Source organism: Chiloscyllium punctatum, chromosome 8 (genome assembly GCF_047496795.1).
Source record: "Chiloscyllium punctatum isolate Juve2018m chromosome 8, sChiPun1.3, whole genome shotgun sequence".
Lineage (NCBI taxonomy): Eukaryota > Metazoa > Chordata > Chondrichthyes > Orectolobiformes > Hemiscylliidae > Chiloscyllium > Chiloscyllium punctatum.
In genome coordinates this window covers 128306539-128332320 of record NC_092746.1, presented here as the reverse complement: position 1 = coordinate 128332320, position 25782 = coordinate 128306539, and the positions used below count along the sequence as shown (strand labels likewise).

General features: G+C 43.3%; 1 protein-coding gene across 3 annotated transcripts in view; it reads left to right on the top strand.

Annotated features, from left to right (window-relative positions):
* Window positions 1–25782, top strand: part of bop1 (BOP1 ribosomal biogenesis factor) — a 170338-nt gene that overhangs the window by 124278 nt on the left and 20278 nt on the right. For all 3 annotated transcript variants that reach the window (XM_072576465.1, XM_072576467.1, XM_072576466.1), the window contains 3 exons: window positions 7044–7198; window positions 14763–14880; window positions 24438–24539. In XM_072576465.1, coding sequence (XP_072432566.1) covers window positions 7044–7198; window positions 14763–14880; window positions 24438–24539 — 375 coding nt within the window. The remainder of the gene's footprint in view (window positions 1–7043; window positions 7199–14762; window positions 14881–24437; window positions 24540–25782) is intronic.

The window sequence follows — 25782 nt, the reverse complement described above, 5'->3', positions numbered from 1 at the left end:
CTGCCTCTCAGCACCAGGGATCCAGGTTTGATTCCATCCTCTGATGACTGTATGGAGTTTGCACATTCCCCCCAGGTCTGCGTGGGTTTCCTCCCACAATGCAAAGATGTGCAGGTCAGGTGAATCGGCCATGTTAAATTTTCCATTGAGTTAGGTGCAATAGTCTAGGGTAAATATAGGGTAGGGGGAATGGGTCTCGGTGGGTTACTCTTCAGTGAGTCAGCGAGGACTTGTTGGGCCAAATGGCCTGGTTCCATACTATAGGCAATCTAATCTAATAACATGCCAAGTTGCTAAATATTTAATGGGCATAAAGGAAAGCGAAATTAAATACAATAATTATCACTCAAAAAAAGTGCAAGGCAACCTAATGGAGATCGATAAGTCTCTTGGACCTGATGGAATGTGGCCTAGGATATTAAAGGAAGTAGCCCCAGAGATAGTAGATGCAATAGTTGCAACCTTCCAAGAATCCTTTAGATTCTGGAAAAATTCCAGACGATTTGAAAACTGCAAATGTGTAATAGCTTTCATTTGAAAATGAAGGATACTAAAAGCAGGAAGCTATAGGTGAGTTCGCTTAATGTCTCATTGGGTAGATGTTAGAAAGGATATAATAATAAAGCATTAAGAAATCCAGTATATGATCAAGCAGAAGGAGAAAGTGAGGACTGCAGATGCTGGAGATCAGAGCCAAGAGTGTGATGTTGGAAAAACACAGCAGGTCAGGCAGCACCCAAGGAGCAGGAGAATCGACGTTTCGGGCATACGCCCTTCTTCAGGAATGAGCCAGATTCGTGATGAAGTGCTTATGCCCGAAATGTTGATTCTCCTGCTCCTTGGATGTTGCCTGACCGGCTGTGTTTTTCCAGCATCACACTCTCTACTCTTATCAAGCAGAGTCAGCATGGTGTCAGGAAGGGGAAATCATGCCAACAAGACAACTAGAATTCTTTTGAGTAGGTAACAAGCAGGATAGCTAAACGGGAAACATTGGACGTAATATTTAGATTTTCAGAAGGCATGTGATAAGGGACTGCACCTTGGACTAAATAAAATGTGAACCCATGCTGGAGGTAGTATATTAATATGGATAAAGGATTGGTAAACTGATAGTAGGCAGACAGTAGGGGAGCCAGGGTACTTTCAGGATGGCAAGCTGTAAGTAGTGGAGTGTCACAAGATTCAGTGCTGGCATCACAGGTATTTACAATATACATTAATTACTTGAATGAGGGAAGTGAATGTATAACTGAGGAGTTTACGGATTACAGAAAAGTAGAAACTTGGAGCTAGAATAGGCCATTCAGCCATTCAATACAATCATGGATAATATCCAACTCAGTCCTCTGCTGTCATCTTCTACATTTTATGGTGAGACTGTCACTACTTGACTCCAGGGCTGCAGAGGCAAAATGCGAAATCCAGTTACCAGTTTAGTTAGAAAAAATGGAATCCAGAGTTGTGGTACAAGGATTTCCGTTCACCAAAGTATGTTTATTGAAATTATCCTGATTATGGGAGGATGGATTTTGTCATTGAGGCTGCTCTGTGTTGGAGACAGAGCTTTTTCATGAACAATGCAGCCACTGAATGTGCCTCTCCCCTCTGTTTCTTCAGTTTCTTTCAATCTCTTTTTTTTTCTGTCCTCATGCTTCTATTTTGCATTTGTGCTTACCTTCTGCACTTCCTCGCACCCTCGTGTGTTTCACTCAATCTTTTGCATGCTGATTTGTACTCACTCATGCGCTCTCTCTCTCTCGCTCTCGCTCTCTCTCACACTGTCTCTTGTGCTTCCTTATACCCACTCACTCTGTGTTCGCCAAAGCTCTCCTTCTCTCTTTCTTGCTTTCCTTTTTTTGTCCACTCTTTCTCATTTGCTTACTTGCTCGTGCACCCTCTCACTTGCTGTGTCCTGCTCCCTGTCTCTTGTGTGCTCTTGCACATCTAGTTCACTTGCTCTTTCACATTGTTTCTGTCGCGCAATCTGTGTGTGTGTCCATCCTCGCTGACCACCCGCCCTGCCCCTCCCTTTTAACTCCATGGCCTTTCTGTTTTAAGGTTGTAGGAATGTGGGCTGCCGGACGACATTTCATGGCAGCTTTGCTGATTTAAACGCTTGGTAATATTTCTCTGAAGTTTCTGTTCCCTCACGGGAAATTTCAAATTAGTGAGGAGGTGATCAATTCCACTTTGTCAGCAGATGAACGGTCGCACCTGACCAGTCTAAGACCATTTTGGAATCCAACACCCTCATCATCTCCCCGTTCCATCCAAACCAAAAGGGGCAATTGGACTATATTCCTTTTGGTTCTGAGAACTTTCAATACAATCATCCCAGTTGAAAATTACTTTTCAATCTTCATGTCATTTCCTTGGATGGGTAAGCCTTTTGGTTGATGCTGACTGAGTTTATTTGTTTCCCATCTATTTTAGGCAGTTCAGTCTGCAGTTCTCTTGTCTTTTGCGTTTATTAGTCTCCCATTTAACAGGAGATGGTTTTTATTCCTGTGATAGGCCCAAGTCTGTGGAATTCTCTTGAATGTTTCCAAAGCAGAAGTCTGTAGATACACTCGTTTATCAAAAATCTAAGAGTACTGAGGATCAACAGGCTACAGTCAGACCTGGCATAAACTTATTGAATGGTGGGACAGGCTTAAGGGACTGAATTTGCTGTCCAGACATTATTAAGGATGACATTGCACAGTACAATGAAGTAAAGTCGGGCTGAGTCTGCACATCTTCATCAAGGGGAGGTATTCTTTGAGGACGCTACAAGCAAATTAGACAAGACAGAGCCAGTGGGTGCAATCTATTGGATTTCCAGAAGACTTTTGACAAGGTGCTGCATCGGAGCTGCAAAATAAGATAAGAGTCCATCATGTTAGGGGCAAGGTACTGGTGTGGATAGAGGATTGGCTGACTAACAGAGGGCAGAGAATGGGACTAAAAGGGTCTTTTTCACGATGGGACCACAACTATTCATGTTCTACATTATTAATTTGGATGAAGTAACTGAAAGCATTGTTGCTGAAGTTTACAGATGACACAAAGTTAAGCGAAGGGGTAGGTAGTGGTGAGGAAGTGATGAGGCTGCAGAAGGACTTGGATAAGTGGGCAAAGAAGTGGCAGATGGAATATGAAGTAGGAAAGTGCGAAGGTAAGTATTTCAGCCAGAAAAATAAAAGCAAAGACTTCAGAAATCCGAAGCACAAAGGAATTTGTGTCCTAGCACAAAGTCCTAGTTCAGGATTCTCTTAAGGTTAACATGCAGGCTCAGTTGGCAGTTAGAAAGGCAAATGCATTGTTAGAATTATTGAGAGGGCTGGAATAAAAGAGCAGAGATGTACTACTGAGGCTGTATCAGTTTGTGGTCAGACCACATTTGGAATATTGTGGACAGTTTTGATCCCTGTGTCTAAGGAAGGATGTGCTGACATTGAAGGGAGTCCAGAGGAGATTTAGAGGAGAAGTGCAGCTGAGGACTCTGGGGGTCTGTACTTGGAGTTTAGAAGGATGAAGGGAAGATCTGATTCAAACTTTCTTAATACAGTCATTCCTCGGTATCTGTTCCTGTGAGCCCTTCTGAATTATGAAGTTCACAAATGTAGAGCTTGACGAAAACAGATTTAAAATAGCAGATGTGTGATTTTGCCTGCGATGTTGATTTTTGTTAATTATATTCTGGTGCAGATAGGTGAATATGCGATTTGTGATTTCATGGATGCAGAGGATTTACTGTACTGAGATTGGGTGGACGTGGAGAAAATGTTTCCTCTGGTAGGAGAGACTAGGTCCCAAGGGTATAGTCCCAGTGAGGTGGCGACCCTTTTAGACTGAGAAGAGGAGAAATTTCTTCTGCCAGAGGGTGTTTAATCTGTGGAGAATTGGGTTTAGAAACGTATCCGCTATAATCGAAGAGTGAAACAGACTTGATGGGGCAAATGACCTAATCTTACACCAATATCATGGTGTAATGATATGCACTGGGTGAGAGCGCTACACTAAGTTGGGATGTTGCTTTATTCAGTAAGGATCATAATTATTAATCATTATTAATGTGGGCGGCACGGTGGCACAGTGGTTACCACTGCTGCCTCACAGCGCCAGAGACCCAGGTTCAATTCCCGCCTCAGGCAACTGTGTGGGGTTTGAACATTCTCCCCGTGTCTGCGTGGGTTTCCTCCGGGTGCTCTGGTTTCCTCCCACAGTCCAAAGATGTGCAGGTCAGGTGAATTGGCCATACTAAATTGCCCATATTGTTAGGTGCATTTGTCAGAGGGGAGTGGGTCTGGGTGGGTTACTCTTCGGAGGGTCAGTGTGGACTGGTTGGGCTGAAGGGCCTGTTTCCACACAGTAGGGAATCTAATCTAATGTTGAAAGATGGGCTTGTGTGTTAGCTCTCTGACTGGCATACAAAAGGCTGAAATGCATTTATGTGCACATCTTTATAAACCAGCCTGTCTCATAAAAGAGATATCTCAAGACTGTGACCAATCCATTACCACCAGTTCGCTGGGTGCAATCACAGGATTTGTTGCCTTGTCTTGTCTCCACTTGGAAGACTCCTGGGTGGTAGAAAGAGCCGAATAATTGTGATAATGTCTACAGCATGTCTCTGATTTGCCATGGTGAAATTTCTTTCTCCCCTGCCTTAGTGAAGATAAATCCTTGCTGTGTATTTAAGTTAGTTTCTTCCCCCCCTCCCTGCTCTCACTGCTCCATGCATGCTGTCAGGAGAATTAATCCATGCCCCAGGGTGGGATAAAATTCACACCACATTTCCTGTGCATGAGATCATCAGTCTTTCTGGAACTGTTTGACCCTGACTTGAGAATGGCTCTGACTCTAGTGAATCAAAAACTGAGTTAAATGTGACGGGGTGAGTTCTCTATTTCAGACTCTGGCTCTGGAACCTCCTGGACTTGTTATCTTGTTAACTCTTCAAACACTGTGCACATTCCTGGAAGAGTTGGAATTATCCTCTCCTCTCCAGTTGTGCGATTGACACTCCCTAACTTTTTACTTTTGAAAAGCGAATTGCTGAATTTGGGTGGACTCTGCTCACTTCAAACCATATGCTCCTTACTGGAACTTGCTGCCCCTCTGCCCTGTTAAAGTACTTGCAACAACAGCTTGCATTTGATGTAATCAGACTTGTTTCAAATGCTTCAGAGATATCATCCAAGCAAATATGCACTGGTTTGTTGTGGGCAGCCCAAGCCCAGCTGATTAGAAGGCTTAACGAATTCATAATGGTGGCTGTGAATAAAGCCGACAAGTAGGCTTTCTGGTTGTTTGTTTGTTATTGATATTTGACCAAGGATTATTTATTGCCCTCCTTCGGTTGCTCTTGAACATGATTGATTGATTGCTGTAACTCTGTGCAGCACAGTTCAGAATCAGCCACATAAAGGCCAGCCCTAGGGTAAGGTTGATGGGTTTCATTCCCTTCAGGGACAGTAATGAACATCATTCCAGCAGCTCCCTCATCACTTTTACTGATGCTGGCTTTTTACTTCAATTTTTTTTTAAAAAGTTTTAGGAATGTACATATACATCTTTTGAAGGTGGCATGAAAAGTTGAGAAGGAAGTTCTTAAAAAGCCATTTGGGATCTTGGCTTTATTAATAGAGGTGTTGAGTAAAATAGCAATGAAGATATGCTGAATAATTTATACATAATTGGTCAGGTCCCAGCTGGAATAAAGTTTAATTCCAGCCACCATATTTCAGGGCATATGGAATGGCAGAGGAATGTATAGGAATAGTCACAGGAATTTAAGCATCATTACAACAGCATTTTATCAAGTGTGATGTCAAGAAACTCTGGCAAAATTGGAGGCCATGAGAATGGACACAGGGGAAGGCCTCTGCTGGTTAGGCCTCTGTGAGCTCAAAGGAAGAAAGACGTGGTTGTTGGAGGTTAGCCGCCTCAGTTCCACAAGAAGTTCCTCAGGTACTGTCCTAGACCCAAACCTTTCCAACTGTTTCACCAATGACTTTTCCTCCACCATAAGGTCAGAAGTGTGAATGTTCAATGATTGTGGAATGTTAAGGACCATTTGCGATTCCTTAGAAACTGAAGCATTCTATATCGAAATGCAGCAAGACCTGGGCAGCATTCAGGCTTAGGGCAATAAATGGCAAGTAGCAAAATACCATTCATACTGCAAATATTCAAATACCATCAGATAGTGGTGTATTGGTCATGTCACTAACCTAGTAATCCAGAAGGCTAGGCTAATGCTCTGCAAACACCAGGTCAGATCATACCAGCTCATCAAATAATATTGGAATGTAAAGCTGAGTCTCAATCAATGACCATTGATTGTGGCCCATCTGGAAAGGAAATCTACCATGATTCGGAGTAATGTGACTGGCTGTCTCTGAGTGGTCTAGTAAGCCATTCAGTTTAGGAGCAATGCCCCAGCCAGCAAAGCCCATATCCCATGAAGGAATAAAGGAAAATATGGGTTTTCCGTTAAAAGGAGAAGCTGGGGCTGTTTTTCTTGGAGCAGAGCAGGTTAAGGAGAGACTTGACTGACATTGAAAATCATGGGAGTTTGATAGAGTAATAAGGTTAAGCCGTTTGTCATAAATGAAGGACACAAATAAGGTTGTGTGGTTTAGAGTGCATTGCCTGAAAAGGTGGTGGAAGCAAATATAGTCATAGCTTTCAAAAGTCTGTTCGATAAACATTTGAAAATTTGCAGAATTGGAGAATACTTGAGGGGGGGAATGTTTGAAAACTTTGTGGCAGGGACATAGGTTTGGACTCAGTGATTGGCTCCTTCAAAATATCTGCACAGGTTTGATGGACCCAATGCTCACATCATCCTCCTTTTGAATTGATCATAGAGATTCTGAGAGTCTCAAATCCAAGACTTCAAGTTCGATATCAAATCTGTTTTAGTTAAGATGTGCAGTTTCTGTTGAAGACCTGTGTTCTGAAAAATGCAGAAGACTTTGGCTATGATAATTATCAATGTGCATTTGCTTAAATGAAATTAAATGTCTCTTCTTTGCTCAATCTTTCTTCAGGATATCCGGAATACTGTGGGTAATATCCCTATGGAATGGTACAAGGACTATCCACACATCGGTTATGATCTTGATGGAAGGAAAATATACAAACCAATCCGAAATAAAGATGAACTGGATGAATTTCTGGATAAAATGGAAAATCCAGATTATTGGTATGGCTTTGATTTTTGAATATGCCATTGGCTTTGGTTCAATCCTGTCTGTCATCCAATTAAACTGTTTGTTAATTTACCTCATCACAGCTTATATTATTGAAATGCTTATTGCATTAGATGTAGATAGTTAAGAAGCTCTTGTGGCACAGAGATAGTGTCCCTACCTCTGAGCTAGGATTCAAGTCCCACCTGCTCCAGAAATGTACAATAAGATTTCTAAATAGTTTGATTAGAAAATATCCCTGCAGAGGGGCTGAATCGAGCCTGTCATTCTCCAGGAGGACAGTCTTGATCTTAAATGTGCTCTTCCCATAAATGTCAGGGGGGTATCACAGCCCGCTGTTACCAGCCTGGGCTCCTCCTGTTTGTTAGGAGACTCTCGTTTAAGAATGAGATGCAGAGATTTCTTTTGTCAGTATTGTTTGTTTTTGAAACTCTGTTCCCCACAGAGCAATGGAGAACACAGAACATAGAAAAGTACAGCAGAGAACAGGTCCTTCGGCCCACGAAGTTTTGCTGAGGATTATTCCTAATCTAAACTAAAATAACCTAATCTAGGCGCCCTACAATTCACTGCTGTCCATGTGCATGTCCAGCAGTCGCTTAAATGTCCCTAATGATTCTGCTTCTACCACCACAACTGGCAACACATTCCATGCATTCACAACTCTCTGTGTAAAGAACTTGCCTATGACATCTCCTCTATACCTTCTTCCTAATATCTTATTCTGTCCTGGGGAAAGTCTCTGGCTGTTGACTCGATCCATGCCTCTCATTACCTTGTATACCTTGATCAGATAACCTCTCTTCCTCCTTCTCTCCAGAGAGAAAAGTCTGAGCTTAGGCAACCTCTCTTTGGAAGACAAGCCCTCCAGTCCAGGCAACATCCTGGTAAACCTTCTTTGCACCCTCTCCAAAGCCTCCATACCTTTCCTATAATAGGGCGACCAGAACTGAACACAATACTCAAGTCTGGTCTCACTAGGGACTTGTGGAGCTGCAGCAAAACCTTGCGGCTCTTAAACTTGATCCCCTGTTAATGAAAGCCAAAGCACCATATGCTTTCTTAACAACCCTATCCACTTGGGTGGCAACTTTGAGGGATCTATGCACTTGAAAACCAAGATCCCTCTGTTCTTCCACACTGCCAAGAATCCTGTCTTTAACCTTATATTCAGCATTTGAGTTTGACCTTCCAAAATGCATCACTTCGCATTTATCCAGGTTGAACTCCATCTGCCATTTCTCAGCCCAGCTCTGCATCCTGTCTACGTTGCACTGCAGCCTGCAATAGCCCTCTATACTATCGACGGCACCTCCAACCTTTTTGTCACCTGCAAATTTACTAACCCACCCCTCAACCTCCTCATCCAAGTCATTTATAAAAACTACAAAGAGCAGAGGCCCAAGAGCCACAAGGATCGGTGCTGGGTCCTCTACGGTTTGTCATTTACATAAATGATTTGGATGTGAGCATAAGAGGTACAGTTAATAAGTTTGCAGATGACACCAAAATTGGAGGTGTAGTGGACAGCGAAGAGGGTTACCTCAGATTACAACAGGATCTTGACCAGATGGGCCAATGGGCTGAGAAGTGGCGGATAAATGAATAAATTTAATTCAGATAAATGCGAGGTGCTGCATTTTGGAAAAGCAAATCTTAGCAGGACTTATACACTTAATGGTAAGGTCCCAGGGAGTGTTGCTGAACAAAGAGACCTTGGAGTGCAGGTTCATAGCTCCTTGAAAGTGGAGTCGCAGGTAGATAGGAGAGTGAAGAAGGCGTTTGGTATGCTTTCCTTTATTGGTCAGAGTATTGTGTACAGGGGTTGGGATGTCATGTTGTGGCTGTACAGGCCATTGGTTAGGCCCCTGTTGGAATATTGCATGCAATTCTGGTCTCCTTGCTATCAGAAAGATGTTGTAAAACTTGAAAGGGTTCAGAAAAGATCCACAAGGATGTTGCCTGGGTTGGAGGATTTAAGCTATAGGGAGAGATTGAACAGGCTGGGGCTGTTTTCCCTGGAGCGTTGGAGGCTGAGGGGTGACCTTATCGAGGTTTACAAAATTATGAATGGCATGGATAGGATAAATAGGCAAAGTCTTTTCCCTGGGGTGGGGAAGTCCAGAGCTAGAGGGCATAGGTTTAGGGTGAGAGGGGAAAGATACAAACAAGACCTAAGAGGCAACCTTTTCACACGGAGGGTGGTGTGTGTCCGGAATGAGCTGCCAGAGGAAATGGTGGAGGCTGGTACAATTGCAACATTTAAGAGGCATTTGGATGGGTATAAGAATAGGAAGGGTTTGGAGGGATATAGGCCGGGTGCTGGCAGGTGGGACTAGATTAGGTTAGGATATCTGGTTGGCATGGACTGGTTGGACCGAAGGGTCTGTTTCCATGCTGTACATCTCTATGACTCTATAACAAAGCCCTGCGGGACCCCACACAACACTGACCTCCAGGCAGAATGCTTTCCATCTACAACCACTCTCTGCCTCTGTCAGCCAACCAATTCTGAATCCAGATAGTCACATCTCCCTGTATCCCATACCTCCTGAGTTTATGAATGAGCCTACCATGGGGAACCATATCAAATGCCTTGCTGAAGTCCATATGCACCACATCCACTGCTTGACTTCGTCGACCTGTCTCGTTGTCACCTCAAAGAACTCAATAAGATGTATGAGACCTGTCCCCCTCAAAGCTGTGCTGACCATCTTTAATCACACTATGCTTTTCCAAGTAGTCATAAATCCTATCCCTCAGAATTCTTTCCAAAACCTTGCTGACCACAGAGGTAAGACTGTTCTATTCCCCTTCTTGAAAAGAGCAACATCACTTGCCACCATCCAATCCTCCGGTACGACCCCGTGGAGAGTGAGGAAGCAAAGATCTTCGCCAGCAGCTTAGCAACCTCCTTCTCGCTTCCTGGAGCAACCTAGGATAAATCTGGTCTGACCCTGGGGACTTATCAATCTTAATGTTAGCCAACGTTTCCAGCACATCAACTTCATCAATCTTAATCTGTTCAAACCTGTATCCCAGCTCCTCAAAGTTCTCATTCACTACAAGGTCCCTTTCCTTCGTGAAAGCTGAAGCAAAAAAACTCATTTAGGGCTTCCCCTATCTGCTCAGACTCCACGCACAAGTTCCCTGCGCTATCCCTGACCGGTCCTATCTTCTTCCTGATCATTCTCTTATTCCTCACATATGAGTAAAATGCCTTTGGGTTCTCCCTAATCTTTCCTGCCAAGCCTTTTTCTTGCCCCCTCCTGATGCTCCTCAGTTCGTTTCTGAGCTCCTTCCTAGTAAGCCTGTAATCCTCTAAAGCTGTGCTAGATCCTTGCTTCCTCCACCTTACCTAAGCTGCTGCCTTCCTTTTTGACAAGAAGCTCCTCTGTTCTTGTCGCCCAAGGCACCTTAACCTTACCCCTTCTTGCTTGTCTCAGAGGAACAAATTTGTGCATCACTCACAACAATTGCTCCTTAAACAGCCTCCACATATCTGTTGTGCCCTTTCTGTGGAACAATTGCTCCCAATTTGTACTTCCCAACTAATTTCCTTTTCCCCAATTAATTATCTTCCCTTGGTAACTGCTCCTCTCCAAGGCTGTGGTAAATGTGAGGCAGTTGTGATCACTATCACCAAAAAGTGTTCCCCTACTGTGAGATCTGACACCTTTCCTGGTTCATTGCTGAGCACCAAATCCACAATGGCCTCTCCCCTCGTCTGCCTGTCTACATACTGAGTAAGGAAACCCTCCTGAACACTTGACAAAAATGGCTCCATCCAAACCATCTGCACTAAGGAGGTTCCAGTCACCCATAACAACAACCCTGCTGCATCTGCATTTTTTCCAAAATCCAGCCTATGAGTTTTTTAATCTCTCTACTGCTATTAGGGGGTCTGTAGAAAACCCCCAATGAGATGGCTGCTCCCTTGCTGTTCCTAACTTCCACCCATACTGACTCAGTAGACAAACCTTCCTCAACAACCTTCATTTCTGTAACTGTGATGTACTCTCTGATTAGTGATGCTACACTCCCTCTTTTTCCAAGTTCTTTTTAAATGTTCTAACCCCTGGAGCATCTAGCAATCATTCCCACCCCTGTGAAACCCATGCTTCCATTATGACCACAACATCATAGTCCCAAGTACTGATCCATGCTCTTATTTCTGATGTTCCTTGTGTTACAGCAGACACACTTTAACCGATCCCTTTGTTTCATCACGTGAGAAACCTTCCAGATAGATTCACTGCCCCATCTACAACTATCCCCCCACCTCTCAGATATACAGCTCTGGTTCCCACCCCCTTGCCAAACTAATTGGAGGTTGGGTTATTGAATATATTCAAGACTGAATATCAGAAATAAGACCATAAGGTATAGGAGCAGAATTAGGCTATTCAGCCCATCCTGTCTGCTCCACCATTTGATCACAGCTGAAAAGTTTCTCAGCATGATTTTCCTGCCTTCTCCCTGTAACTGATCATCTTACTAATCAAGAACCTATCCATTTCTGTTTTAAATACACTCATTGACTTGGCCTCCATGGCTCTCTGCAGCCATGTGTTCCACAGGCTAACTACCCTGTAGCTGAAGAAATTCCCCCTCATATCTTTTCTAAAGGGTCATCCCTTCACACTCAAGCTGTGCCCTTGGATCCTGGTCTCTCCTGGTCTGACCAGAGCCTTGTACAGCCGCAGCAATACCTCTCTGCTGTTTTATTCCAGCCGTCTCAAAATTAATTCTAATGTTAGATTTGCCTTCCCAGCTGCCGACTGAACCTGCATATTAACTTTAAGAGAATCCTGAACTTGGACTCCCAAATCCCTTGGTGCTTCAGATTTCTGAAACCTTTCCCCATTTAGAAAATATTTTATACCTCTATTTTTCCAACCAAAGTGCAACATGTCACACTTTTCCACATTGCATTCCATCTTCGCCCACTCTCCTAACCTGTCCAGGCCCTTCTGCAGCCTCCCCACTCCCCCAACACTATTTGTCCCTCCACCTGTCATTGTTTCCATATTTGCTGATGACACAACGCCCTCAGTTCCTTTGTCCAGATTGTTAGCATATAATGTGAATAGTTGTGGTCCCAAGATGGACCCCTGCGGAACTCCACTTGTCACCAGCAGCCATCCTAAAAAAAAATCCCTTTCATCCCACTCTCTGCTTTGTGCCAGTCAGCCAATCCTTTATTCATGCCAGTACCTTACTCGTAGTATCATGGGGTCTTGCCCTATTTTGCAGTTTCCTGTTCGGCACCTTATCAAAGACCTTTTGGTGATCTAAATAGATATGTCCACTGACTCTCCTTGGTCTAAGTTGCTGATTACCACCTCAAAGAATTCTAATAGATTTGTCAGTCATGACCTCCCCTTGACGAAACCGTGCTGACTCAGCCCTATTTTGCAGTGCATTTCCAAGTACTCTGCAAACTCATCCTTAATAATGGAGCCTAAAATCTCACCAGTGACTGAGTTCACGCCTCCTCCCTTCTCACAGTTATCCCCTTATCTGCTGTGCCTGAAGTTAGGTTCCTGACTCTTTCCATACTCTGTTGTGTATGGAATATCTTGTTCTGGAAACTTTAATGACCCCTTTTGAGCATGAGTGCGCACACGCACACCCCAACACGCGTGCAACAGAAACCATCCCCTTGATTACATAGTTTAAAGCACTATCCACAGCTCGAATTATGCGATTTGCCAGGACCCTGGCCCCAGCATGATTTAGGAGGAGCCAATCCCCTTTGGAACAGTTCCCTTCTTCCTCAATACTTCCCCACACCAAGCTTTAGAACCATATGTTTTTCTTTTGAATCTTGTTCACCCTGTGCCACTTAGCTCATGGCTCAGGTAGTAATCCAGAAATTGACCTTTTTGGTTCTGTTTTTTAACTTAGCCCCTTGCTGCTCAAGTTTCCTTATCGGATTCTCTTTGTAGCTATATCGTTTGGACCGAGGCAATGGCCTGATGGTATCATTGCTTGACTGTTAATCCAGAGACCCAGATGACATTCTGGGGACCTGGATTTGAATCCCACCACGGCAGACGGTGGAACTTGAATTCAGTAAATATCTGGAAATAAGAATCTAATGATGGCATGTCGATTGTTGGAAAACCTATCTGGTTCACTAATGTCCTGTAGGGAAGGAAACTGCCATCCTTACCTGGTCTGGCATATGTGTGACTCCAGACCCACAGCAATATGGTTGACTCCTAACTGCCCTCTGGGCAACTAGGGAAGGGCAATACATGCTGTCCTAGTCAGTGACGCCCTCACCATGTGAATGAATAAAGAAAAAAATCCTCTCTTTTTCCCTCACATTCTACACGCCTCCACAGCCTGGATGAGAGATCTTGAACCTGGGCACCAGACAGACAACATAGCCTTCGGAACATTCAGTCCTGGCCGTAGAATAGTGTCTATTCCCCTGATCATACAATCCCCAATCACAACTACACTTCTCTTTTCTCCCACTTCCACCCCTGCCAATGGTTCTCAATACGACGTTGTTATGGTCAGTTTGTTCATCCTTCTTACAGCCCACACTCTCTCATCCATAGAGCAAGAGTTTCAAACCTGTTGGATAGGCTCAAGGGCTGAGACTCCTTCAGCACTACCTCTGAGATCCCTCTACCTCCTCGCATCCTCCTGTCCCTGACCACTGAACAAATTTGAGGTAGTTAATCTAAGGAGTGTGACTGCCTCCTGAAACACAGTATCCAGGTAACTATCCCCCTCCCTAACATGTCATAATGTTCAAAGCTCAAACTCCACCTCACTAATTCTGAGCTGGATTTCCTCAAGCAGCCAACACTTGGTCCATCATCTCCCACATCATGCAGGGACAATGCATCACCTGGTCCGGTATCTCTATTTTAATTACTTCGTTCTTAATTTGATTTTTAAAACTTTCGTGCTGATCTATTCATTTGTAGCCTCGGTTTCCCCTACCTACCTTCATTTTGAAAAAGTTAAAGATCACACAATACCAGGTTCTAGTCCAACAGGTTTATTTGGAAGCACTAGCTTTCAGAGAACTGCTCCTCCATCAGGTGGTTGTGGAGGTGAAGGACCTGATGAAGGAGCAGCGCTCTGAAAGCTAGTGCTTCCAAATAAACCTGTTGGACTAGAACCTGATGTTGTGTGATTTTTAACTTGGTCCACCTCAGGCCAATCCCAGCACCTTCAAGTAATTCATTCTGAAAGTAATCTATAATCAATGTGAGGAATCGATGTTACTAGAGACAGGCAGGAAACCGGAGTCAGAGGCGAAATCCAGCAGTCATGAGCTTACTGAATGATGTAGTGAGCTCAAAGAGCTGATTATCCTAGTTTTGTTTCTTGTTGTTATGGTTTTCTTTTGTGCTTTTCCTATTGGTTGCTTGTGATACTTATCTTTATTGATAGTTTAAAGATTAAGACAGGCTCATAGTTGAGAGCTTGAACAAGGGTATGGTGAAGGAAATGATATGGTAGTTTTTTAAACAACTATAATTTTCTTGACCCCCCTGTTTCTCCACCCTCCCCACTACTTTTCCATAGGCGAACCATTCCAGATAAGATGACCGGCACTGAAATTCGACTAACAGATGAACAGATCGATCTCATCCACAGAATCCAGAAGGGGCAGTTTGGAGATGCCAAGTTTAATCCACATGAGGTGGGAATATTTGATTTTCAAGCAATCATCTTCCTTTGGTATACCAAACGCATTTTCCAGATTAAGTTGGAAATGAAATAAATATACTGTATTTCTGAAACCCGTACTACAACTAGGATAGACAATGCGGCACCAACTGCAGGAGAACCATTGATGCTCATGATTGCTCACTGGCTCCTAGTCTTCTGTAGAATGTCTGTGGGCAGTATTCTTCTATGTTTGGATAAAGACAGGGACAGTGTTCAGGAAACTCCACTCTGTCTCTAACTGTTCTGTTCCAGCTCTGCATGTGTTTGATGGGGACAGTATCAAGGGAGCTTTGAACAGTATTGAACCTGTGGTGTGCTTACTCAGTGCAATTGAGCCTGTGTGGAGAGCGATGGTGCATTTGTTATAAATGCATGGGGTGGTGGGATTTATCAGTGTGGAAAGAGTTAAATTTGGCCTATAATGTATGTGCCAGCTGTCAAGGTAAAACGACTCATTTAATCCTTTCCTCTTGTTTTGTTGCTTAAAAACTATTGTGTTCAGTTCCAACACTGTTTGCTACCCTGACAATCCTCCCCCTTGTAAAAAAAAAACTAACTACTGCCCCTTCTTTTAAATGTACTCCCTTGCTCCTCTCCCGCAGAACTGTGAAATAGCTTTGTCCGGTTTTACAGATCCTTCTCCTCTCAACTTGCTGCAGCCTCTCTTATCCCACCAGCCTGTTCTCTCTTTCATCCTCTTTTCCCCCCTCCCCACCCCCACAATTCTCCCAGCTTTAGTTCACCACAAATTCTTCCTCCCTTTTAGCTTTTTGAAGAACTGAAGCCTCCCATTCTAGGTACCTTAATCATCCTCTTCTGCATATTAATATCTGTCCTTAAGTAACATTTCTGATGTTGTAGGGTTGAAAGTTTAATGTTTTGAGGATTAATGTTAATTATTCAGACAGATTAATAAGTGAATAAGCCTAAATATTGTTGCAATTGTATCATCTACTCCAGCAGACTACCCCAAGCCTATGTGCAAGCTGTGTTCCCATATCTCCTTGTAATTGTATCTTTAAACATCTACGAAATGCTCGTAGCTAGTATGCATTCTGCTTTGGTTAATCATTCAGGGTATGCATTACATGCTGTGCCAGTAACTGCAAATGATCAGATTTTCAATGCGTCTCTGACATTTCTAAGTTGTAGAGCTGCTTTTGCTATTCTGCTGCAGTGCGTGTGTCTGTCACTAGGGGCTGTTGGCGAGCTGTGAATGTAGTAAGCCAGTGTCCTGAAAGTAGGGCCCCATTTGTTATCACTCGTACAGAACTTCGAAATCAGGAGCAAGTCTGTTTGTTTCAATGGCACTTCATTTACTGTCCACTGCAACATCTTTTTCCAGTGTTATATTGGACATTTCCGACCTGGATGAAACTTACCAACTTACTGTTGATCCCCCTGCCCCTCCCTCCCTCTGCCCCAAAACTGTCCACATTCTGTTCTCTTGTCCCACCTCTCTCCAACAATTCCCTTTTCTTGCATTCAACTTGCATCCGTATATGCAAACCCTCCTGTTTTGCACCCCACACTATTTCATAAAAGCTTGCAGCACAGAAGAGGCCATTTGACCTAGTTTACCTCTGGGAAGGAACCATCCAGTCTTCCCTACAGACCAGCCCATATTTTTATTTAACTTTGTTCATAGGTTGTGAAGATTGTTTGCAAGGCCAGTCTTTATCGCCCATCCCCATTTGCTGTTGAGAAGATGGTGCTGATGAACTAGTGCATTGAATTATAATGCAAGCAGGAGTCTTGTGTTCAGCTATGTGGTGTGGACAAGAATTCCATTGTCAGGCCTGCTCAAGGGCGGCCTGTTCTCTCCCTGTAGGCCATGCTGGAGCACTTTGGTTTGGTTTTGAAGAGGGGTGGCCCCCAGAATCCAGCAGCATTACTGAGCCTGTATTTATAGCAGTGCCTTTTAATATAGATGGATGTGCCCAGGTGCTTCACAGAGGCATGGTTATAAAATAGGCACTGACGCAGTGGAACTATAGAGGATTGACAACAAACTTCTTCAGAGAGGAGTTTTAAAAATGAGGGATGCGGAGTGTTGCATATCAAGAGTTAAGACAACGGTCAGTAGGATTTAGAGAACGGGAGGAGGCATTCAAGGAATAGCTTGTTTTTTTGCAGTGGTGGAGGATGGAGAATGTTGCATCGATCGGGCGCAGTGAGACCAAGGAGGAATGCAAAGCTGTGGATGAGAAATTTAGATCCAGTCTCAAAGAATTTGACAATGTACAGAAATGGAGTTTTGAGGCAAGGTAGAACGTGGACAGCAGTATCAGCGATAGCCGGCAAATTGCTGCATTTGTTTAATTTATTCCCTTATCTATTCTGAGTATCACAGGGCGACTGCAGGGGCTTTCTCCAGCATGCATGTGTGTCCTTCTATTGTAGCTGCTGCAGCATTCTGCCTCCTCTCCATCATAAAAACAATTAGTGAGAGAGAAAAATAATTGAAAAGAAGTCAAGGCCTTGGCAAGGGTACAAAGGAAATTTGCCAGTATTAAATCCAAGGATGAGATCCATTAAAAATGTGGGGAGATGCAGAGACTGGGAATTTTAAGAGAAGAGAGTGATAGGAAGAGACTTTAATGAAGGTGTTCAAAATCTGAAACCTTTTGGTAAACTGCACGAGGAGAAACTGCAGGAGGGCGATGTAAACATATGAAATAGGAGCCAAAGTAGTCCACTCAGCCCCTTGAACGTTTTCTATCATGCACTAAGATTTATGGCTGATCTGTTAGTGTTTTGAATTTCACATTCCCACCTAACCACCTCAACGATCCATCTTGCTGCACCTTCCGAGACAGTGTGTTCTAAAATTGCAAAGCACTCAGCAAAGTTATCCTCATCTCAGTCCTGAGGGGGCAACCCCCCAATTTAGAAACAGTGTCCCTGAGTTCTGGATTGACCAACAGGGAAAACATCCTTCCTGTGGTTCCCTTGTCAAGTCCATTCAGAACATTATATACTTCAGTCAGGTCACCACTTTTTTAATATCCAGTAGAAATAAACCCAGCCTATCTTCATAAGACAGCTCACTCATTCTAACTGTTGGTCTAGTAAGCGTTCTCTGAAACACTACCAGTGCGTTTACGTTCTTTCTTAAATAAGGAGACAAAGACTGCACATATTCAAAATATGTTCTCACCAATGCCCTGTACAAGTGAAGCATAACATCCCTTTTGTTCTTGATCAGCTCCTGTCATAATAAAAGATGGCATCCCCAATAGCTTGATTATGAGCTGTTGTTGCATGCTAACTTTTTGTCACTGATGCACCAGTGCATCTAAATCCCTCTGCAAGTTGGAATTCAACAATCATTCTTCCAGCCAAAATAACAACTTCACATTTTCCCATTGTCTGATTTTTGTCCACTTACTTAAACTCTCTTTATGCAAAACTTCAAAACTTACTTTGCTACTTACCTTGGTGCTATCTGTGAATTTGGCTACCACACCTTCGCTTGCCTCATCTTTCTTATAGGTAGTAAAAGGCTGAGGCCCCAGCACAGATCTCTGCAGGATTCCACTAGTCCCATCCTGCCAAAGACCCATTTATGCAAACTGTTTTCTGCCAGCCAGCCAATCCTCTATCCATGCTAACATATTAATTACCCACGAAACCATGAGCTTTTATTTTACCCACAAATCTTTGATACAATATTTTATCAAATGCCTTTTGAAATTACAAGTATCTTGCATCTTCAGCCTTTTTATCCACACTAAAGAACTCCAAAAATTGATTTAAATTGATTTCCTTTTTATTCAAAACCATGCTGACTCTTCCTGATTACTTTGAGCTTTTTCCGGTGCACAGCTATAATCTCTATATAATGATTGACTCTAATATCTTCCTCAGAGAAACATCAAGCAAACTGACCTACAGTTTCCCACAACTTTCTGCCCTCTTCCTTCTTGAATCGAGGGGTTCAAGTTTCTACTCTGTCGTATGATCGAACCTTTCTTGAAGTGAGGGAACTTTGGAAAATTAACATCAATCTGCTGTTTTGGTCACCTCTTTTAAGGCCGTAGGATTAAACCAGGGTGTCTCATGATAGTGATTTCACTCAGTTCCTCTGTCTCTTCCATCTCTTGACTTACAGCTATTATCAGAAATTTTTGGATCCTCTGTAGTGAATACAGAAATAAACATTTGTTTATTCTATTCACCATTTCCTTATTATCTTCTATTAGCTCCTCATTCTCACCCTTTTCGAGGACCAGCACTTACTTTGTTCTTTACCTTTTTAGATCCCAAAATAAGCTCATGCTATTTGATTTTACATTCCTAGCTAGCTTCCTCTCAGCCTCTAATTTCTTTTTCCTCCTGGTTAATTGGGAGGGCTGTTTTACAGACAATTCAAGCAACGATCATACCTAATAGATAATGTCCCCGATGCCAGCATCACCATCCCTGAATATGTCCTGTCCCTTTAGCGTGACAGGCCCAACACAGGTGGTGGCACAGCAGTATACAACAGGAGAGAGTTTTTTTTTTTGGAGTCCTTAACATTGATTCTGACTCTGGATCCCTTGAAGTCTCGTGGCTCAAGTTAAACATGGGCCAGGCTAAATGGTCTGTAATTCCCTGGTTCCCATCTGTCACCCTTCTTAAAGAGTGGAGTGCCACAAGCAACTTGTCTGTCTCTCCCAGCCTATGGTAAGATTAAAATTCCTCATTAATACTATTCTGCATCTGCTACATGGTTGCTTGATTTCAGCATTTATACAATCTAGCACTTCTGACCTACTACCCGGTGGTCTATAGATGACACCGCTCGAGGTTTTAGTTGCTTTACAATTCCTCAGTTCCACCTATAATGTCTCCACTGGATGCTTTCTCCCTCACCATAAGATTTTGTTTCTAATTAGTAATGCTTCTGTGGATGACACAGTGGTTCAGTGGTTAGCACTGCTGCCTCACAGTGCCAGGGACCCAGGTTCGATTCCAGCATCAGGCAACTGTCTGTGGGGAGTTTGCATATGTCTGCGTGGGTTTCCTCTGGGTGCTCCGGTTTCCTCCCACAATCCAGAGATGTGCAGGCTAGATGGATTGGCCTTGCTCATTGCCCATAGTGTTCAGGGATGTGTAGTTTAGGTGCATTAGTCAGGGGTAAGTGTAGAGTAAAAGGGTAAGGGAATGAGTTTGGGTGGGTTACTCTTCGGAGGGTCGGTGTGGACCTTTGGGCCAAATGGGCGGTATGGTGGCACAGTGGTTAGCACTGCTGCCTCACAGCACCAGAGACCCGGGTTCAATTCCCACCTCTGGCAACTGTCTGTGTGGAGTTTGCACACACTCCCCGTGTCTGCGTGGGTTTCCTCTGGGTGCTCCGGTTTCCTCCCATAGTCCAAAAATGTGCAGGTTAGGTGAATTGGCCATGCTAAATTGCCCGTAGTGTTAGGTGAAGGGGTAAATGTAGGGGAATGGGTGCGTTGCTCTTCGGAGGGTCGGTGTGGACTTGTTGGGCCGAAGGGCCTGTTTCCACACTGTAAGTAATCTACAAATCAAATGACCTGTTTCCACACGGTAGGGATCTGACACTGTAGACCCATCTGCCATTTTCTCTCTCCCTCCTGTAAACCTTATGTCCTAGTATGTTTAGATCCCAGTCCGGACTATTCTGCAGCCATGTCTGCTTAATATCTGCTATATCATAGTTTTCAAATTGAATCTGTGCCTGCAGCTCATTTAATTTGTTCCTTACATTCTATGCATTTGTGAAAAGAACTCTAACTTTGGCTGTACACCCTATCCTGACTTTAGCATCTTTTTTATTATTTCTCCCTCCTGTCTTATTCAGGGACTTGTTGTAGTCCAGCTTTGTTCATTAAATTGGCTGTGCTTCTCCATCCTATTAACCTCTACCTTCTCTCACATTGCTTTCGTTCCCACCCATCTGCCATACAAGTTGATATCCTCCTGAATGGCACTAGCAAACCTCCCCACGTGGAAATTGGAGCCCCTCCAGTTTAGGTACAATCCATTTTTTTTTTTGAACAGGTCCCACCTACCCTGGAAGAGATTCCAGTGATCCAGCTTTTGATTCCCTCCCTCCTACACCAACTCTTTAGCCACGTATTCAGCTGGACTATCTTCCTATTTCTGGCCTCATGAGCACGGGAAGTAATTTGGAGATGACAACCCCAGAGATCCTACTTTGTAACTTTATGTCTAATTCTCTAAATCTCTTTACAGTATCTTATCACCCTTCCAGCCTATTTCTTTAGTTCCAATATGGATCACAATCTCTGACTATTTACCCTCCCCTTTCAGAATGTCCTGTGCCCACTTGGAGAAATCCTTACCCCTGGCATTAGGGATGCAAACACACCCTTCCGATAGTACAGTGATCAGGACTGCATGGCAGAAACACATCCTTGCACAGCTCAAGACCCTCTCAGTACATCTTCCTGAAATCTGTGCCTACACCCTCCTCCAAAGTGAAGACAGATGTAAAGTACTTGTTTTAACAGGTCAGGCAGCATCCAAGGAGCAGGAGAATCGACGTTTCGAGCATTAGCCCTTCATCAATCAGCCTTTTGCCCGAAACATCGATTCTCCTGCTCCTTAGATGCTGCCTGACCTGCTGTGCTTTTCCAGCCCCACACTCTCTATTCTGATCTCCAGCATCTGCAGTCCTTACTTTCTCTTACTCGTTTTAACACCCTACTAATGTTCTCCACTCTCAAATTGCCCTTTGGACCCTAATAGGTCTGTGTCCCTGGTTATCCCCTTCCCTTTGTTCTTTCTAAATTCCACTATGGCCTCTGTTGATTTGCTCCCTTTATACCTATTAAAAGTCTCTTTTCTTATCCAGCCCTCACAGATTCAAGACGGCAGCGAAGTAGCAGGGGCTCGTCCACTCCCATCTGCTTTCTTTCTTCCTTTCTCCTCTTCGTTTTTCCTTTTGTTCTTTTTTCTTCTTTAAATCATTTTGTGGTGATTAAGTGTCATCGGCACGGCAGCAAGAGTGGGCCGTGCACAGAACACCTCCCACTGTTCTGCTGAGGATTTACCGAGAAGTAACCTTTCCCAGGCTATATTGGCCAGATCCTGCCATGTTTTAATAATATCTGCCTTCCCACAATCCAAATCCCTTTTTTTTGCGGACCATCTTTTTCCTTTTCCAGATTGCTGAGAGTCTGGAGTCACTTACTGAACCACTTGGACTTTTACAAAAATCAGCAGTTACAGCAATTAACAGTGGGATAGCTTTTAAATCCAGATTTTTATTGAATTCAAATTTCACCATCCACCAAGGTGGAATTTTAACTTATGTTTTCAAAACATGAGTCTGGAGTTCTGCCTTACAATTACATTCCTGTGTCCCCTTGGATAAATCATTTAAGTGATGGGGGAGAAAATGCAGAGCCCCTGGCAAATAGCAGAGTGTGATTAATTGGAAAGCTTTTTCAGCATAGAAATGAAGGGTCAAATGGCCTAGTTTTCTGAGAGATTGTATGAAAGAACCATTGAAAACAGAGTGGTCTGGTACAATGCCCAGCTGGTGGCATAATATGCACCTCTAAGTCCATTAGTTTATCAGTGTTTTGGATCCACTGGGGAAGTTTTGAATGCAAAGGGTTACTCGAAAGATTTCTTTTTAATAGTTCCCTAACTTGGGCTGAATTTCAAAATTTCTACCCAAAGAATTTACACTGAATTCCTCTGAACATACTTCATCCCAGTGAATGCGGTCTGTTCTTTCAAAAACACTCTCAGGTTGGCCTGAAGTCGGTGAAATCTGTCTAACCGCTGGCCCTCGGGGACAGAGCAAATGTCTTGAGGCAGGTGACCTTTCAAAGGAATTTTTTTTCTTCCCTGATGTCTATTGGAGTAAAGGATGCTGGTGAATTATTTTCTCCTTCTCTGCCTTCTCCTAATTCCTTATTCTTCGTTATTTTGTTGCTGATGTTTGCATTGAGGACTCTTAGACTAGGTACAACACAAGGAATCATTTCCAACTGCATTAATTTAATTCCTGTCGAATACACCAAGGCAGCCTGATAGTCCAGGGAGGGAGGCTCACCAGCTTGGCTTTGAGCCCTCTAGGAGCTCATTCAAAACTGACCCAGACTTTGCAGCTCACAGAAAGAAGATATTTAGTTCCATTAGTCGAGGCTGAGTGTGTGATTCATTACTGAGATATTGGGTCAGTCTTTGAACAGAATACACCAACCCCAACCTGCCTGCACTAGTGTCACCTAATGGACAACATCTTAACTCTCTGGCTGAAATGATACTGAATGATTAAAATCCTCAAGCATTAAAGTCCTTCACCCATCGAAACCTGTCCAGATATTACTTCCCCATATCTATTCTCTCAGCCCCTATAAACTTTAATATGTCACCGAGTCTACAAAGTTAAAAATCGCACAACACCAGGTTATAGTCCAACAGGTTTAATTGGAAGCACTAGCTTTCGGAGCGCCACTCTATCAGACAATCACCTGATGGAGTTGCGCTTCAAAAGCTGGTGCTTCCAATTAAACCTGTTGGACTATAACCTGGTGTTGTGATTTTTTAACTTTGTACACCCCAGTCCAACACCGGCACTTCCAAATCATCCAATCTAAGTCACCTCCATCCCTGCACTCTTTAATGCTTTTTTAAATTCACTCATGGGATGTGGGCATCACTGGCTGGGCCAGCATTTATTTCCCATCCCTAATTGCCCTTGATCAGGGTGAGTTACGTTTTTGAACGACTATAGTATATTTGCTGTAGGTACACCAACAATGGCATTCCCAGTCAGAACCCCCACCCCGTGTCTGGCCTTCCTCCTTTAATATCCCATCCAGTCCAATGCCATCTTTCCCCTCCCTGCACCCTTTACTATCCTGCCCAATCTAACTAAACTGTAGTCGAAATTTAATGTGATTTTATTCAACAAGAATAAGACAACACCTTACAAGGCAGTACCGAAAGGCATAGTTTCCCAGGTATGAGCCTTGTTTTACCTGAAAACCTGGATCAACCTTGCGAGGAGACCAGAGACTGCAAAGGGATTCCTGGAGACAGGAAAGTCTGAGGGTGGAAGATTTCTGTTCATTGTTTACATATTATTCTCCTACAGTGTATCCATATGTGAATTTTAAGTGTAAGGATTGATGATTTCCTGTATGTATCAGACATGGGGTAGGGATTGGACAGGCATGGAACAGATCTGGGACCAAGTGCCAGACAGAATTCTGTTTAGCTACTGTAACATTAAAAGTTGTTTGAATAAACACACAGTTAACCTGCATATCTGAGTTCTCCAATGGTCTACGGAAGAGAGTTAACCACAACACACTCTCTCCCCTTCACTCTCCGCACCCTTTAATATTACACTCCACCTAATCCCACTTTCCTGCTTACATCACATTCCCATTTCCTACTGTTTCCAGTTTGTGTTCTGTGTCAGTGTATTAAATTGCAATGTTAGATGGGCCTCATGTGAATTGACACACTCTCCAGTGGTCGTGTGGTTTAGACAGAATCTGAAATGAATACTCTCTGCTTCTCTTTGTTTAGCCTTCCATTGATTTCTTCACCCACGAGACAATGATTCACCCAGTGACCAGTCGTCCAGCGCACAAGCGCAGCTTCATTCCATCGCTCATTGAGAAGGAGAAGGTAAGATGAGGCGATTATTCCTGAGCTGGGCCTTGGCTGTTGAATCATTCTTCTGTCTGATTCTTACTCTTACCCGTAAGGGAGTGATAACAAAACTGCAGCTCGGGTTGGATGAGACCTAAAAATATACCTTCCTTCTAAAATAAATGGTGGCCCACGCACACGGAAATGTCAATTAAGACGATAGCTCAAGGCCTCGAACTGTCCTGACTTGTGTGAACTGACCACTTCCAAAATTGCTTCACATCATTTACTGAAGTTATTATTGTATACCTGCAACCAGACAAATCCGATCACACTCTCTCAAATTAAGGTATAACTGGCCCCTACAGTTGGTCTTCATCCTGTGTTGGTATGTGCGTGTATGGTTTTTACCAGATTACCACTGGTGTGGGACTTCAGGAAAGAGCAGGATATGAAAAGATTGTTCTCCCTGATACAGAAGGAGTTACAAGATAGCCTAACGCAGACTTTCATATAAAGAGTGGAATTGATACAGGAGGGGGACAAACTATATCTGTTGCTAATTGGGTCAATCATTGGCAAAATAATTTAAAGGGGAGTTGACTCATTCAGAGTTGTCAGGATCAGGAACATCAGATCCTGAGAAGTTGGTGGAATTTGAATCTATCAGTAATTTCAAAGGAGACTTTAACACGTTCTTGATAATGAGTTACTTGCAGAGTTACAGGGATGTTGGACTAAACATGATTGCCTTTTCAAGGTGTCAACATCAACTGATAGGCCAAATGGCCTTCTCCTGTGTTGAGAGTCATCGCAGCATGTAGATTGATGAAGGGACTTGCTATTAATTTCCATTCTCTTCAGGGAAGCAAACTTGCCTTGTATCAATTCATTCCTTTTTTTTCAACTTTTTGCATGTTACATGTGCTCACCACAAAGTTGGTTGGTCAGCCTTCATATCAAAAACCATTATCATTTTGGAATTTTACAATCAGGTACCCCTCCAGCCGCTAACCCTGCCCATTTATCTGTGCTGGTCAAAGTGTGCTGATAATCTGCATAAGTGGCAGGATTCTTTTGGACTTTAGTCCTGCAACTGGGACTGAAGTCTGGGTCTTACAGCTCAGAGGGGCAGTGCAATGGCCGAAACTCACCTTCAATCAATTTTCTAGGGGCATTCTTAATAGAAGCTTGACATCAAATGAAAATTTGATTTCATCTGCTTAAAAGCAGAGTAAGGGAGTGTGTTTAAGCTGATGACCAGGGAAGAGCGTTGTTG